This window comes from Phyllostomus hastatus, unplaced genomic scaffold (genome assembly GCF_019186645.2).
Source record: "Phyllostomus hastatus isolate PE091 unplaced genomic scaffold, TTU_PhHast_1.1 phas_scaffold_39, whole genome shotgun sequence".
NCBI lineage: Eukaryota > Metazoa > Chordata > Mammalia > Chiroptera > Phyllostomidae > Phyllostomus > Phyllostomus hastatus.
Window position 1 is genome coordinate 17,169,394 of NW_025334028.1, and position 18,546 is coordinate 17,187,939.

General features: G+C 33.9%; 1 protein-coding gene across 1 annotated transcript in view; it reads left to right on the forward strand.

Annotated features, from left to right (window-relative positions):
* The window catches only part of GRID2 (glutamate ionotropic receptor delta type subunit 2), a 1,404,853-nt gene that overhangs the window by 1,115,481 nt on the left and 270,826 nt on the right, over positions 1 to 18,546 (forward strand). The window contains exon 12 of the mRNA XM_045820339.1: positions 9,939 to 10,077. Coding sequence (XP_045676295.1) covers positions 9,939 to 10,077 — 139 coding nt within the window. The remainder of the gene's footprint in view (positions 1 to 9,938; positions 10,078 to 18,546) is intronic.

Below are 18,546 nucleotides of genomic sequence, written 5' to 3' on the forward strand. Positions count from 1 at the left end.
ACTATCCTTGATTTTTAGATTCTTTTTTCTTCTGGTTATTCTGATTGGTTGCTTTTTTGCTTTCTTATGTTCCAAATCATTCATACGCTTCTCAGTTTCATCCACTCTACTGTTATTTCCCTGTAAATAGATATTTACTTCAATTAATGTATCCTTCATTTCTGACTGGACATCTTTTATGCTGTTGAGGTCTTCACTAAGTTTTTTGAGCAGTGATAGATTGCTTATCTCTATCTTGTTTAGTTCTTTTGGGGGGACTTTGACCTGTTCTTTCATGGACATGTTTCTTTGTTACTTTTAGAAGCCTCCCTGTGTTTCTTTCTATGTCTTAGGTAGAGCTACTTTGACTCTCTGTCTTGATACAGTGGCCTAATGTAGTAGGTGCCCTGTAAGGTCCAGTGACACAGCCTCTTCTATCACCCAAACTGGACACTCAAGGAGCATCCTTCACATGGGCTGAGTATACACTCCTCTTGTAGCTGATCACTGATTGCTGTGGCAGGGCAATGGGAGGGATTTTCACAGGCCAGTCAGATGCAAGGACTCGCTGTGACTATTGACCACCAACTTCCGCCCTCTGTGGAGGATCAGTTGCATGGGGGCAGGGTGGTGGTGTGCGATATGGTCTATAGCTGTCTACTGGGTGCACAGGCTCTGTGGTTTCCAGGGTGGTGCAGAGCAAGGTCAGCCCCCACCTTTGTTTTATCCAGGCCACCCTACATGAGCTATAAAGTAATCTGAGATGGCTTCTACTTGTTATAGGCTTGGAGATTCCCAGGCAAAGCCAAGCTGTAAATGTAGGCTGGCTGCTGCTAGTGCTAGGCTGGGATCACTTAGCAAGAGATACAGGGGCTGGGGGCTCACTGAGGCTGGCTGTTGCTTGTTTGATAGGATTTAGGAAGTTGTGAAGCATGAGACAAGACCAGCCATTCATATGGAAAAGCACTTGGGTAGGACTGTAAGTTGGGTCAGGTGGAGTCTCAGGGATCTCCATGGTGAGGCCAGCAGTGTTAGTCAGGTTGATGGACTCTCAGATATAGTACCCACCTCCCAGCTCAGTGGCTTTGTGGGGAGAGGTTTCAGAAAAGGGACATTGGCCTCTTCCCACCTTTCTCTCTGGAGAACTCCAGCCGCCAGCTCTCACCTTGATGCCAGACACTTCAGTTCCTCCCTGTATGCCACTGGCGCTTTTCAAGCTGCTACCCTGGCTCTGGAGCTCAAAGGGAGTGAGACTGAGTAAGTCCATGTGTGGGTTCTTTAAGGAGTACTGCTTAGGACTCGTTTCTTCCACTGAGTCAATCCTCACTGGTTTTTGCAGCCAGAAGTTATAGGAACTTCTCTTCCTGGCACCTGGACCCTGGGCTGGGGGCTTTGGTGTGGGATTGGGACTCCACATTCCTGAGATATTTCTTCCGAATTTTTATCCACCATGAGTGGATGTGGGACCCGCCCATTCTGCATCTGCACCCTTCCTACCAGTCTAGATGGATGTGGTTTCTTTAATTCTGTAGTTGTCAGACTTCCATTCAACTTGGTTTCTGATGGTTCTGAGTGATGGTTGTTGTCTGTTTTAGTTGAAATTTTGATGTGGTTGTGTGAGGAATGGAGCTGTGTTTACCTATGGTGTCATCTGACTGGAAGTCCCCTCAAAACTTACAAAAAATAGAAAGAAGCTTCTAATTTGTGTCATTTCAGAATCTTTAAAAGAGGACATTTACCAATTCAAAATGAGTTAACTAGTTTCATAAAGAAGGGCTTTGCTAATTAGTGTTTTGAAAAATTTATTAATCTGCCTTAAAAGAGTTTATGTATATCAAGTTACTCTTAATAAATATAGTGCAAAGCTCTATATTCATTTTTTCTATGATCATGTTTCTAGTGTAATTGAATACTAAGCAGTTAATGCAGGAGAAAAAAATGGTCCTGATTAAATGGTACCTAGGGAAAGATTTGCAGCAATTATGTCTACATACCACCAGTGACACTGTACTTGAACAAATAAGAATTAACCATTCATGGTGGGGACTAGTGATAAACACTGTATGTGCTGCACATCCATATGTTCTTAATGTTGCACTTAAGGGAGTTTCTATTTCGATACAGCTCCTTTCAAAGGAGTTCAAGAAAAATGCAATGAATTGATTTTAACAAATCACTGAATTTAAGCTGGTTAAGAGGGGAGTATATCTAAGCAAGTAGAGAGGGATAGTAAAAAGGTGATAGGGTAAATAAATCTTAGATAGATCTCCTTTTGTGACTGCAGATTTGATAGAGGAAGGAAGCTCTAAAGTAGATGTCATAAGAGAGTAAAATGTTTGAAACTGACATTATAGGGGGGCAACATTTTTGTTAATAAAGGTTGTGTTTGTTAATATACATATACAAGTCATACCATTTGCAGTAGAAAATAATTATAATACCAGTATAATATAAATGAAACATTAATAATTCTAATTAGCTTCTGTTGCCTGCCAAAGGGAATATGAAATTTGCTTTCCATTTATAAAAATAGATTCATAATCTTAATGAGACTTAGTATAACCAAACTGAGATTTTGTTCATGCTATGATAAAATAATGCTGAGAGATAATTGTAAATGGAACAAGTTCCTCAACATAGCACAATTATGATTTGATGTTATTTCTCCCTACCACTTAAAGCCTTTGGTTGTACCAATGACAGGCCACATTATAGAAACCTGCCCTACCTTACACATGGGTTCAGATAGTGGACCTACTAGCCTGTGGCCAATGGGAAGCTATAGATGTAGCTCACATGCCCCTCCTTATACTTCTGCTTGCTCCACCAAAATAGTAAATGAGTAAATAAAACATTTACAAATCTTGTCACATTCACCCAGTTTGACTTTCTGTAAATGAGCTTCAAAGAATAGATTAGTATATAAACATGACTGACATACCTTAAGCATTTAGGAGATATTTACATTCTATCCCATCCTTAAATATAGAACACTAACCTGGAATGACAAATTTATAACAATTTACTTCTTCATATTTTCTAAATTGTTACTTTGTAAGTGTGAAACATTGTAATATTTATTGACACACCAAATGACCACCTTAATTGAACATATTTAATCCTCTCTAATATTGGAAATTTTCGATTTGCTGTTAGTTTTTAGCCATTTTACTAGTAACCTGGTTCCAATAAGGATCCAACTCTTTTTTTTTTAATTTTACTTATTTATTTTTAGAGAGAGGGGAAGGGAGGGAGAAAGAGAAGGAGAGAAACATTAGTGTGTGGTTGCCTCTCACGTGCCTGCCACTGGGGGCCTCGCCTGCAACCCAGGCATGTACCCTGACTGGGAATCGCGCCAGCGACCCTTTGGTTCGCAGCCCACAAAGGGCCCCACTCTTGAAAAAAGAATGTTTATATAGAAAAGTAATAATTTTGTCTTCTTTTTCTTTAATCATAATTCATAAGAGTTTCACAGTCTCAAATTATATAATAAATGCTTTGTGAGTTCATAAACCTAGGAAAAGCTGATGTACCGACAACCAAATTGTAGAATTTTAAACAATTAATTACTTTTTATGTTTTCAGGCAAACAGAAAGATGCATATATATGCACACAAAGTAAGACTTAGAGCAACGAATTATTGCTGGATTCAGATAAATTTATCAAGTTTCACAACCTTGCTTGAGGGCAAAACATTATTTTATTTCTTTTATCAACTTTTGTAAACAAGATAATGCATACAGTAGCAAGGTTGACATATTTTTGATGTGGCAAACTAGTTACATCAAAATACAAATCTGTGTAGAAACATTTTCCTTACATTAGGGGGGTCACTTTGGAAAATACAAATTTCACATGCTTCTACAGAGCAATATCAGGGGGCTTCATGCTCACTAGGTGCAACTGGAATCAAAATACCCACTTCTGGATTCAGACCTTTGCACACCCAATAGGTCAGGAATTGGCAACCTAATATCTGTCATGCCTTAACAAAGTGGGGGAATGTTTTAAATTTAACAGATAATTTCTTGTATTTTACTTGATTGTCTCCTTTAGCATCCTGAACTATGAAAAGACTTTTTTTTCAGATATGCACACAAAGAAAAGAGAACGAAAAACAATGGTCTTTGTTAAACTCACCCTTCTCTCTGTTTTCTAATTTTATTTTGTTTTTCAAATTGTAAAACATTATTTACATATAGAAAAATGCATAGAATTTAAAGGTGCAGCTCAATGAATTATCAGTAATAGAACACCTGTGCAGTTACTACCTGGGGAAAACTAGAGCATTCCCAGGGACACAGCACCCATTGCCCCGTCTCAACCATTATTCTCTGAACCCAAAGGTAACCACTCAGAGAACATAAGCACTACTATTCATGTTTCCTGTTTTTGTAAAACTATCATACAAAATGCATTCTTTTACTCAGCATATAGTTTGTAAAATCCATTTATAGTGCTATAAATGAAATCTGTTCATTTTCATTGCTGTATACTATTTTTATTATATGAATATACCATAATTTATTTATACATTCTGCTCTTCAAGAATGTTTAGTCTATTTCCAGTTTTGGCTATTGTGAATAATGTTGCTATGAACACTCATGTGTGTGTCAATTGGTACATATATTTTTCATTAGGGTACCTACCTAAAAAGTAGAATTGCTGAGTCTTAAGATATGCATATGATAGTTTTCAAAAATGCTATCGAATTATTTATCAAAGTGACTCAATAAACTTACAATCCCAACAACAGGGCACAGCATTTTATGATCTCCACATCCTTGGCAACACTTGCTACTGTCTATTTCCTTGTTTCAATCATTCTGGTAGCGATGAAGTGGTATTACATTTTTCTTAGTTTGTATATCCCTGATCACCAATGAGATTGCCACCTTTTTTACATATTTATTGGCTTCTTGGTTATCTTTTATAAAGTCTCTCATCCATTTTTCTGATTATTATCTATTTTATAGAAGTTATTAATATATATTGCTGATTCTTGTTAGATATGTGTACTGCAAGTATCATTTATTGTGGCTTGTATTTTTACTCTCTTAATGGTGTCTTTTGAACTATTAAGTATTACTATAATGAAATTTATCAATCTTTTGTGCTAATGCATTTTTTGCTCTGTTCAAGAATCCTTATGGATATATTACTTTACATTAATTTCTAGAAGTTTTATTGTTTTTTTAATTTTATTTTAATTGTTGTCCAAGTACAGTTTTCTGTCTTTTACTCCCATTCCAGTATACCCACCCACCCCTCCCCACCTCCCTCCCATTTCCACTCCCCCTACTTTTTGTCCATGTATCCTTTATATTTGTTCCCATAAACCTTTCCCCTTTTCCCCTGAAATTCCCCTAAAATTCCCTCCCCTCTCCCCTCTGGTCACTGTCAGCCTGTTCTCTGTTTCAGTGTCTTATTGTTTATATTTTATATTTATAAGGCATTTGGTATTGATTTTTGTATAATACAATTTATTTTTCATATATATCAAAATTGACCTAGTAGTACCTATTGAAGAGACCTCTCATTCTGTAGCACTGCAGTGCCAACAGGGCATAAATCAAGTGTTAAGATACATGTGGATAATTTTCATTCATTTGGTCTAAAGCTACAGTCAGTGAGAACCAGTCTTTTTCTTCTTCTTGGACATTGTTTTGGCTACTTTTGCCCTTTTGCAATTTTATAAAAATTTTACATTCAGCTTCTGTCTCTCTCTTAGCTTTCTTTCTCATTCCTCCTCACACACACACAAAACCTAAATCTCTCAATCAATTAGACAAGAATTTATATCTTTATAATACTGAGTCTTTCAATCAAGAAACATGATACATTTGTTCATTTATTTAATTTTTTTTTATTTCATTCAAAGAAGTTTTATAGACTTTCATGTAGAGGTCTTTCACATCTTTATTCTTAGGCATTTGATACTTTAATTACAAATAATATAATTTTTAGTTCCACTTATTCAGACTTTATTGCTGGTATATACATATCTGATTAATTTTTGAACATCGTACCATAGTAAACTAATAAATAAATTTTTTAGTAATTTATCCTATATTCTTTTGGACTTTCTACATACATATTCAAATCATCTTTAATTCATAACTTTTATTTTATTCTTTCTAATTTTTAACTATTTTAAATTGTTTGTTGTCTTGTTGAACCACATTGTTTAGCACCTTCATTTAAATACAAGTGGTAACAGCTTGTAGCCCTTAGAGACAGCCTTTAAAAAATACTTATTTTTATTAATAAATATGATGGTTGCTATAGGTTTCTGAAAATACTGTTGTAAGACTGAAAACTGTTCTTTTATTTCTATTTTGCTTACTTTTTTTAGGTTTTTTATTTTTATTTTTAAGATTGGATATTCACTTTTATCTGTACCTTTTCTGCATATATCAAGATGATTATAAGATTTTATTCCTTTGTATTGTTAATGTAGTGAATTCCAGTGGTTGATTTTTGAATAGCAAAGAAACCATTTCTTCCATATAATAAACCCAACATGCTTATTTGTTGTAACTTTCACTTTACTAATTTATTTTAAGTCTTTTCTACCTACAATCATATGAAGTATTGGCTTGTAATTTTCCTTTCTTGGAATGATCTTTCAAGTTTTGTTATCAAAGTTGTGACTTCTCTGTAAAATTTATAAGGTGATGTGTAAAGTTAGAGTTAATTTTATTGAAACATTTGTTAGATTTTTCCAGTAAAGCCACTGGACTTGAATTTTTTAATGGGTAAGTTCTAACTGTGGATTCAAAGTCTTTAAAAGTTGTAAGATTTTTTCAAAATTTCTATTCTTTTGGTGGCAGTTTTTGTAGGAATTTGGCCATATCATCTCAATTTTTAAATAATTGGCATAAAATTGTACATAAGAACTTTCATTTTTTACCCTTCTAATGTTTGTAAAATCTGTAACAAATTGTCCTTTTTATTCCTATTATTGTCTTTGCCTTCACTTATTTTCATGATCAATGTTAATAGCTTTTAATAGGACTTTTCAAATGACCAAACTTTGTTAGATCAACCGTCTCTTTTGTATTTTTGTCTATTTTATTAATTTTTGCTGTTATATTTACTCTTTTCTAGCTTCTATGTTCTTTAGGTTGACCTTGACTTTTTTAAACTTGGAATTAATGCACTCATTCATTTTCAGCCTCTTTTCTTATACATGATAGGCTATGAATTTTCCTCTAAACAGAAATTCAGTGGCATTCCATTACTAAAACATGACGTTTTGGTATGGAGTATTTTTATTATTATCAAGTTAAAAATATTTTTATTTCTCTTGTGATTTTTCTTTGACCTGTGGCTTAATAGACTTGTGATTATTGATATCCAAGCATATGAGTATTTCTGGTTTTCTCAGTCCTTTTTCCACTTAGCATGCTCAGGCCTTAATTTTTTATAGCCACTTAACCTTTGAAGGCTTTCAAAAGCATGGTTCAGCTTCTTAGTCTCTCAGCTTCCTCATGTTAAATTGACCTTTATCCCTCTGGGAAAAGTAGTTCTAAATATCAGGTCATATTTATGGGTTACTTTTTTCTTCAAGATCTTGGTCTTCTAATTTTTAACTGCCTCTTTAGCTCTCAAATGCATTATATATTCAATTTTTCTACTTGCTGTCAGTAGGAGGATTGTCTGGAATTATCAAAATTGGAAGTCAAGATTCCCAGTACTTCTAGAATTTGATTTCTAAGTGCAGATAAAATTATCATTTCATTTAGATTCTACAAGAATATTGTAATTACCTAAAATGTAAATTATATGCCATGGGTAAGGGTGAAGAAAACTCAATAAATATTCTTCCATATGAGTGATAACAACTGTATTAAAGATTGAAGACTTTATGAAACAAACTTTCATTTGGCCTTTACAGTCATTAATTCCTTGTTCGACTTTTCTTCTTCATATTAACATCTTTCAGTCTTTAGCTATCATCTTGTCCATATTTTATTTTGTCAATTAGTCCTTTTATCCAGGAAGTCACCATGTAGATTTAAAAATATTTTCTTTTGCTTTTATCTTTTAAAAGTCATGTGAATATTTGCTTTGAAGAAGAGAGTATCTGAAATGTATTGTAACTGCTTTTGAAAACTGTGTATCAGATGTCAGCGGTTAGCCTGTTCTGAGTATATTTCATCAGGAAAATAGCTCAGAACATAACCAAAGTGCATACATATTTGGACTGCATTGAAAATTTAGATATTGCACAGTAAGAAATAAAGATTGTCATAAAAATCTGATATTATAATTAATCAAGTCCTGTTAACTCACTCATATATTGATGGACATAAGCAAATCTAATATTATATCTCTAATTTATTTTTCTTATTAACATAGACTAATTTATTTAGACTATTAATTTCATATAAATGATATATTCATTCAACAAATATTTACCCACTAAATATGGGACAGAAACTGTTCCTGTATCAGAAACTATATTATAAAGGAGAAAAATAAAAAAATATAAAATGCAATAAATTATAATTTTTAAAAAGATAAAGAGATTGAGAGTGTGGGATTGTAGGGAGTTACTTTGATATAATGGTAATAAAGTGTTTGTGGAGAGGTATCTGAGCAAAAACTTGAATAAGTTAAAGGGAAATGTCATTTTGAAATTAAATAGAGAATTCCTGGTATAAAAAATTGCAAGTGCAAGGGCTCTAGGACAGAAACCAGTATAGAAGAAATTGCAAGTTTATCAAGACAGTGGGATAAGAGATAAGGTCCTGAAGTTGACCTGATATTAGGACTAGTAAGCACTGATATGTTCAGTGGAGATTTTGGATTTTTTTTCCAAGAGTGATGGGAACCCCTTGAAGTTTGATCAGGAGAGTATTGGGATCTCATTCTCATTTTTAAAGTGTACTGTGGTGATAGAATTAGGATTGGTAGTGCCCAGGATATAAACAGATAAGCCATGTAAGTGGCTCAGCAGTACAGTCAAAGAAAAGGTGATAGCACTGGGAATGATGAGATGACATAGGATTTGTATGTGGTTTGAAGGTGAATGCGACTGAATGGGATACCACTGGATGGGATACCACTGGATTGGAAAATTCCTAAGTATTTGATCTGAGAAGACTGTGGCAATTCCCTGAGAAAAGTGTGGACCAAGGTGTTAATTTTGGAGCAAAAATAAAGTGTTTTGCTTTAAATGTGATAAGTCTGAAATGCCCATTAGATTCCCAGTGGAAATCATGTAGATTTATCTGTTGATTTCTAGAGAGAGTGGAGCTTGAAATATAAATCTGGGAGTTATCAAAGTATACTGTGGATGATATTCAAAGTCAGGAAACTTGAGATTAGCTGGAGTGGAGACATGGACATAAAACAGAAGCAACCTAGAGACCAAGTCCAAGGGCACTCTGACATTCAGAAGATGAAGAGGAAGATTCTACAAGATTGTAAAGAGTGGCTAGTCAATCAGAAAAACAAAACATGTGTGATGAAGCTAAAGCCAACAGTAATATGTGTGACCCCAAGGTCATTACTAACCTGGGATTCTAGGGAATTTAACAAAAAAATCTTCAATATTACCTATTGAACTAGATATATGAAAAAGTTGTATTAAACAGAAGCATAATAACAATGATATCACTTAACTAGTGAATAATTAAGCCCTTGGAAATAAAATGTCTATCTCTGGTTATAATAAGACCATAATTAATTTTAAGGTTGAACAAAAAGGTGGAAGAAATGTTATTTAAATATATTATACTATTCTTTTTGACTGGGTCTCACATAATCTCATAAAAGAGAGTTAAATATAAAGTAGTGAACATAAGCAAAATATAGAGATCTATGTTGATGTTATATATAAATATTTCTTACTCCTTAAAAATTAACTTGGTTTTGAATGAGTATGACTTCAGAATTCTCAATAAACACTTGTTGATGTTCTTTTATTCTCATTGCTTCTCTCCACAGGTGGGGAGGTCCCATACACAACTCTGGCTACTCGAATGATGATGGGGGCTTGGTGGCTCTTTGCTTTGATTGTCATCTCATCTTACACAGCAAACCTTGCTGCTTTCCTCACTATCACCCGCATTGAAAGCTCCATCCAGTAAGTAGAAAGAGATTCCAGTAGCTACAAAGCATAAGAAATGACAGGAGTGCCTAAGCTATTTAAATAAGTATATGGTTTCTAATAATAAATTTATGATTGCCCTTTGAATAAAGGCTTAATTTTGTGATATACAGATATCACTAGATAGTCCAACTCCTGAAAATACAGTATTGGTAGAGCATTTTTTAAATTAAAAATTCTGGGAATAATTTTAACATTGCTTCCCACATTTTCCTGGAACAGTAACACATATTCAGAATTTTAACCTCCACAATGTATGACTATGTCTGGGCAGCATTGTAAAAACGAAGGGAGAAGGAGTCATACTAAATATATATAATTCCAATTTGACACTATTAGTCCTTGCCTTGAGTTTGTCACACTACTCACACTCTGTAAATAGACATTAGATGATTGATTGGTAGATAGGTGATGAGTAGGGAGAGAGATGGGAAGAGTGGTGAGGGAGAGAAGGAGAGAAGCTGTCCAGAGATACAACTACTCTCTATTTATCTCTTCACTACATAATACCTAATGTGATCATTGCAGCTGCTGCTTTTCCAGCTGCAGTAGCAGTAGTCATTAACTAGGGTGCACTCACTTCAATCCTAAAAGTGCCCAAGTCAGTGCCTCAGTTCACAAATGCCACTCCCCCAAGTCCTGAGAGCCCAAAGGCCTTTGATTTACTGTGGCTAGTCCTGCTTTTGTGGTTTCATGCCATAATCAGCACCACACAATATCTGTATCTTATCAGAACATAATGTTTAATGTATTGTTTTTTTTAATTTCCCTGAAAATGTTTTATTCATCCAAAGCAAGGTATTCTTAAGTTTCTTAAAGTTGAAGAACATTCATTTCTCAACAAAACTGACAATTTAAAATTAGAATAATTAGATTTATCAAGAAATTCATCAGATTTAACTTATTCTTAAAAGAAAATGTGAACTCTTGCCTTTAAAAAGTGTGTAAATGAAGTCCATTAGCCACAAACTATTACATAATAGCACAATACTAAAAACAAAGTTGAGAATTATTGATCTATAAAGAACTAAGATATACTTTTCAATTGCTTGTGGTATAAAACTGAAATACCAAAATTTAAGTTCTAAAGCAATAGACAGTCATTTCTTTCATTCAGTTATGAAAATGGTATTTCCAACTTCTCTCATCAAATCTTGCTCCTCAAGTTCTTTTCCCAATTACCACATATCTTTGGTGCAAAACCTTTGTACTGTCTCAGTTTATTAACCTTCTAGCCAGTTCTATGTGTGGCCTAAGTTATAAAACTGATGACCCCATCAGAATCACATTGTAAGCAACAATGAAAATTATTACAACCACCCAGCCAAGAAAGCAATGAAATTAATAACATTATGAAAACAATAATTACTATTTATTTAACACTCACAAGACTCCAGACAGTGCTAAATGTTTAACAGGCATTGGCTCATTTAATATTTACAACTAGTTTCTGAAATACATATGATTAATAACCCATTTTACAATTGAAGTTGAAAAGATAAATAAATTGTCCCAAATCCTGCAGCTAATAAATCAAAAAGATTAGACCTATAATCTTTCCGATTCTTAAGCCTTCGTTTTACACGCACCATACCAGTTTTCATCCCACACCCATGTACGTACGGCCAGTTGTTTTCAGAGAATATCATTAAGGGCATGCCACGGCCTTATTTCTTATTAAGTATAGGGACATAAAAAATTACATTCCTCAAATTCACAATTGGTCTGAGAAAATAAAATACCAAAAATTAGGAGAGTTTTCTGTTGGGCCAGTTCTGTAAGTATACATTCCAGTGGGAGCAGGTTGTATTTGTAATTGATATCTGCCGTTCAGGGTAAGACTGCTTGGCAGATCCAATAACAGAAATCCTATTGAGAAAGATAGTTGTAAAATAGAGGATTTTATCTCATAACTATATTTCATATCAATTATGTTTAATTTGTCACATTTTGAGTATACTTAAATCTAAAAACCTATAACTCAAATTTGACTTTGAAACATTTTTAAATAAATGAAGAAAATTTTTAATAAAATAACTGACTATATACAGCAAATCACAACAATATTATAATAATCAACAAAAGTTATGCTGAGATTGAGAATTCACTATGAATTTATTAAGCACACTACATATTTTATCTCAATTATTTCTCAAAATAACCTTAATAATACAGATAGTATTTTACTTCCATTTTGCTATTTTTATTTCCATTTTTCAGATGAAGAAACAAAAATTGGAGGCTAAATGCTCAAGATCACTCCATCAATAGTGTCAGAGCTGAAAATCGAACACACATCAATTCAATACTAACCCATAACCTTACCCACCAAGTTTTGTTTATATCCAGTTGTAGTTTTTAGAATTTTGTTTGTTTGAGTCACTGTTTCACTGAGGCTGTAGACTTCATACCATGTGTGTGGTGTATGTGAACTCTTGAGTCATTACGAGCTTTGCCAGCATTAGTTTGTATTTACACATTTGTGCAATAGCAGTGAGAGAAAAAGCCTCTATTAGATTTTTATACCCATTAGGTTTGTGTAAAAGTAAAACCTAATGGAAAAAGATCACAGAGGACTCGTGGACATGGGCAATGGGGAGGACTGACTGTGGGAGTTGGGGGAATGGGGCAGGGGTGAGCAATGGGAAAAAAGGTGGGACAATTGTAACTGAACAACAATAATAAAAAAAGAAAAAAATCATTATTTCACATGATATTTTCCTCAAGTATAGTTTCATAGTCCAAAATAACTGAAAACTCATTTTTGAAAACTTACTTCTTTCTAATGTTAACTCATATTGTTAGAAGTCAACAGTTGATATAAGTTTTCCTGTCCTTCTAATCTCATCACTAGACTAATTTTGAAAGGGAAAATCAGAGCCAAACAAGTTAAAAGAAGCCTGATTCTCTTCCAAACTTAAAGATATCTTCTAATTTCATGCCTCAACTATTTTGGTAAACATAACTGCTTTCAATATTTCTTGGAAACATTCAGAGTTCATTTGCAACTAATGGCAAACTTTCTGGGGAAATTCTAAGTCTGATTTTTCTTAGAAAAGACAAAATCTTTTTTTTTACGATACCATCCAATGTCATGCTCCCAAATCATTTATATTCATAAGATTTGCTCATCACTAAATGAAACGATACGTGTCAGGGTGCCCTTTTCCGGGCCAGTTTTGCTCTGCCATCAGCACACATTTACCAATCACATCTTCATCCCCTTGAATCCCAAGTCACCTCTGCAGACAAGAAGAGGTAGAGGTGATTAGAGGGACATCAGTGGGAGGGGAGGAAAGCAGCTATTTCTCAACAGTTGATTGATAGAAACTCATAGTTTGGTAGGAGCAATTCAATAAATTTATTCTTGGGAAGCTTAGTATACTTTATAAAATGTACCTGTTTTTCCAAATTAGATATTTATTGGCACCTGACCTTCTAGTTGGCATTTGTCATTACTAAAAATTTTGAAGTGAATTTTCCCTGGAAAGGATAACTCACAAGTTTAATTTCCTATTTCCTAAATGGTGGTGGCAGCTCAGCACAACCATGACAGAGTGTGACAGTTGGGATGGGGAGTACTGAGCTGCACAATTCAGTTTCAAGGGGAAAATATGCAACTTCTACACGACACTAAGCTTTTTTATTGTCATTGAACAGAAAGAACATGTTCAATGACAATATGTTGTTTTCAAATACCTGGACAATTTAACATACTTTTTTCTGTTGATAACTCAGTTAAAAGTTGTAATGATGAAATGGAGCATGCGAAGCTTTGAAGGAATTTTCAGAGTAAACATTGGGTAAGAATAACATCACCAATGTTAACTCCATTAGTGCTTGTTGTGATATGATTTTCAAAAATCTATTTATTTCATGCATAAAAGTGAAAATAGCTACAGGGGAAATTATAATTATACCATTATAGTAATTTATAACTTCAGTAAGATTGATCTTTGGTGGTAAAACTTGAGGTCTTTCATTTCCTAAAGCTATAAGTGAGCTTTAGTCCATTCAAAAGGATTTCAATATCCCACCATACTTTTAAATTTAACGCTATCATTCTCCATAATGGTTGAGGTTGGACTAAACAAAATATTGAGTTAATGTAGCCACTACATCAAACTAATATAGGATAAATTTTTTTCCAGGCATATGCAAAAAGAGATTCATAAATATTCTGTGCACTGGAGACCAGTTTTCCCCTAACATATCAATAGAGAGAAGAGCTGTGACTGGCAGGTGCTCTCTAATAAAAGGATTCCTACTTTTTTTGCCCTCATGGAACTGTGTAACTACCTTTAGAAAGTCAGTATTAAAAGAGATCATAACAATCACACTTTTGGAAATGGAGGCATTCCTAACTATAAAAACTCCTAAATAAATATATTAGCTTCATATATTTAGTTCAACTTATTGCATATGTATATAATATTGAAACACCATGCTATGCATTTAGCCTCTAAAGTTATTTAAGTAGTATCCCTGAGTCACAATCTACAGGGCCCAGCAGAAGTAATGCCTGCTTGAGTATGGTTGGTAGGGTAATAATATGGGTGTAATAATTTATATTTTAACTTGAACATTTCACCTAAAATGTCATGTGGTGTGCTTCAGTGTGTATTGTTATGTTACAGAATTACATGCTTATGATTTTGTAATAAAATATTTTGTAGTAAAAAAGGGTGTTATTTGTGCTGGACCCTTTATTTGGAGAAATAGCAATGTAAAATTCAATGATACAGATGTTATGATAGATTTATTTATAAAATGCTGTGGGAACACAAGGGAAGAAGTAATTTAAATCAATAACTTGTAGGGGAGGGAGAGGAGAAAGGAAGGAAACAATCAAGCATCACAGAGGTTCTCTGAGGTGTCATATGCGAGTTTAAACTTGAAAGATGAATTTCAGCAGACTGAAGGGGGTGGCTTACTGAGACATTTGCAAAAGCAGCGAGATATGAAACTCCTAGGACAATGTCTAGCAAAGGGTAAATGATCAAAATATGTTAATTTCCTTGGGATGGGTGATGTGAGAATGGTGGGAAATGAACTAAAAAAAGGAGGAAGGGACCAAATTCTGAAGGCATGATGAGGCTTATTTAAAGAATTTGGAATTTTCCCTGGAGATAATAGAGACTGACAGCTTCATCTGTGGGAATAGGTGTAGGAGTGCGCGGAAACTCATTAGAAGTGTCTAAAGCACATGTATTTATGTCATTTAACTAGTGTGTTTCTACTTGGTATAAATCGAACACATGAATCTTCTTGTTCAAAAACTGACATTCCTAAGTATTTATAATAAATTTGGCTTGAGAAACATTATGTGTCTAGATTAACATTTTCATTTCTAGTGGATGCAGGAATGTAACCTCAGTTTATGTTTGATTAAAAAATGATACATAAAGAGAGGGAATGGTTTACATCTTAGCTAAACAGGCAGGGAGAAGAGAATTACTACATAGGGAGATTCTAGAAATCACTCTGGTTAGGCAACTTTTCAGATGTAATTCTGCATAAAAACTGCATCTCAAAGTCTGGTATTCATGGACTCCGTCATGCCTGCTAATTACTTTTAGTCGTGTGCCATCAAGAAAGCAAAGCAGGATTATTTTTTTCTCAACTTTAATGCGGTTTCTTTTTATTATAAAAGTAACACAAGGCTATTTTGGGAAAATAGGAGAGTACAGAACAATTCTGAAAGACAAAGCATTAATAATCCATAATCTGTCATGCAGCAATAATTCTGTTAATATTTAAGCAAACTTTCTTTTAACTGTTTATTTTGAGATGATTATATATACACAGGAAACTGCTAAGATGTAATTACAGAGTTGATGGTGGACCTTTGTCCTAGCTTTCTCCAAAGGTTACCTCTTAAATAATTACAGCACAATATCAAAACCAGGAGATTAACGTGGGTATAACATGTGCATATAGTTCTATGCACTTTTATCACAAGTGTAGAATGTACAACCACCACTGCAATACAGATGCAGAACTATGCCGTCATTGCAAACACTCGTTCTACCCCTCCGTAGTCACACTAACTCCTTCTTCCTCATCCCCACCCCAGTGCTTGGTACTCACTAATATGTTCTCCATTCCTATATTTTTTTGTCATTTAGTGAGTGTTGTGTAAGTTAAATCATACAGTATGTAGCCTTTTGAAATTGACATTTTTTTACTTAGCATTAGATCTCAGCATGCCCTTGAGATCTAAGTTGCTGCATGCATCAATAGTTTCTTGATTTTTATTGCTGAGCAGTAATCCATGATATGGATGGGCCAGTTTGTTTAACAACTTAGGTATTGAATGGCATTTTTATTGTTATTGGTTGTTAACTATCACAAATAAAACTGATAAGAACATTTATGTGCAGGTTTTTGTGTTTTCATTTTTCTAGCATCAAAGCCCAGGAGTACAATTGCTAGCTAGTGTGGTAAGTGTATGATTAGTTTTAAGAAACTGTCAAATATTTTCAAACAGGACTACACCAGTTTACATTTTCACTAACAATGTATGGGAGATCCAGTGTCTCTGCTTCCTTGCAAGCATGTGGTGTTGTCACTATTTATTTTTTATTTCAGCCGTTTCCATAGGTGTGTAGTGACATATTATTGTGGTCTTAACTTGCATTTCCCTGGTGGCTAGTGATGTTGATTTGAACATCTTTTCATCTTTATATCTTCTTACACCATAGGTCCCTTCATGTCATTTATCCATTTTCTAATTGGATTGTTTATTTTTCTGTTGAGAGTTCTTTACATATTGTAGACACAAGTCCTTCTGTCAGATGTGTGGTTTGCAAATATTTGCTCCTTGTTTGTTGCTTGTCTTCTCATTCTCTTTGCAGAGTCCCATGTAGACCAAAAGTTTTGAATTTTGGTGAAGCCCAACTTATCATTTTTTAACAGATTATACTTTCAGTATCATGTCTAAGACTATGCTAAGTCAGAGATCCCAAAAATTTCAATTGTTTTCTTATAAAAGTTTTCTTGTTTTACATTCCATATTTAAATCTATAATCCATTAGAATTAAGTTTTGTATTAGGTTTAAAGATTAGGTTCATATTTCTTGCCAATGAATATTTTTCAGCAACATTTACTACAAAAGACTATCTTTCTTTAATTTAATTACTTATATACCTTTGAAAAAATCAGTTGGCCATACTGTGTGAGCCTATGTCTGTGTCCCCTGTCCTGTTCCATTCAACTGTGTGTCTATCCCTCTGCCTATATTACAAAGTTTGGATTACTGTAGCTAGAAACAGGGGGATTCCTACCACATTTTTCCCCGCAATTATTTTAGCTATTTATTTTTTTCTGCCTTGCCATATAAATTTTAGAATCTTATCTACATTTACAAAAATAGTATTGCTTATATTTATAGGAATTGCTTAAATCTCTATCTTATTTTGGAGAGAATTCACATCTTTACTATATTGAGTCTTTCAATTTGTCAATGTGTTATATCTCTCTACTTATTTATGTCTTTAATTTCCTTCATCAGTGTTTTGTAATTTACAGCATATAAGCCTTACATGTTAGACTCGTGACTATTTCTCTTTTTCCCAAGTGTTTATAAATGGCATTGGACTTTTAATTTTGCTTTTCATATATTCATTGCTAATGTAAAAATACAATTGATTTTATATGCTGATTTTATCTTAAGACCTTGCTGTGCATTCTAGGAGATTTGGGCAGATTATTTGGGATTTTCTATGTAAGCCTTCATACTATTTAGACTGAGCAGTTGTATATCTTTATTTCTCATCTATATGCCTTTTATTCTTTTTGGTTGACTTTTCTGTGATGGCTAGAACTTCTCTTCTCCTATGTCAATTAAGAGTGGTGATGGTGGCTATCTCCGTTTTGTACCCCATCTCAGAGAAGCATTCAGTCTTTCATTATTAGGTGTGATGTTAGCTGTAGGTTTTTGTAGATTTTCCTGTGAGGTTGAGAAAATTCTTTTCTATTCCTAGTTATATATGTGGTTTTTTTTTTTATTTTTTATCAAGAATAGGTGTTGGATTTTGTCAAATGCTTTTTCCCCCATTAACTGATATGCTCATATGATTTTCTTTTTTAGAATCTTTGATAGATTACATTGTTTGATTAATAAACTATTCTCAAAATGAGGTAGAGGCTAACTATTTCATCTCTATCTTTTTTTCCTAAGCCTTTTTTTTTCTTGATTTTCTTCCTCCTTTTGTTATGAGGCAATCAAAGATCCTGGCTTTCCCTGCCTTCTACTTCCCTGCTTATTCTCTTTTTTTCTTAAGTATTGCTTCCTTCTATCCACTCACTTATTCAAGTTTATCCTTCAGAGTGTGAAATCCAGTCACTTACTTTCTCCCATCCTTACAACTGGCTTGAAATCCTCCATCATTACCTCATCCCATCAAAATCAAGTCCAACTCCAACAACAGAGCATATCGAAC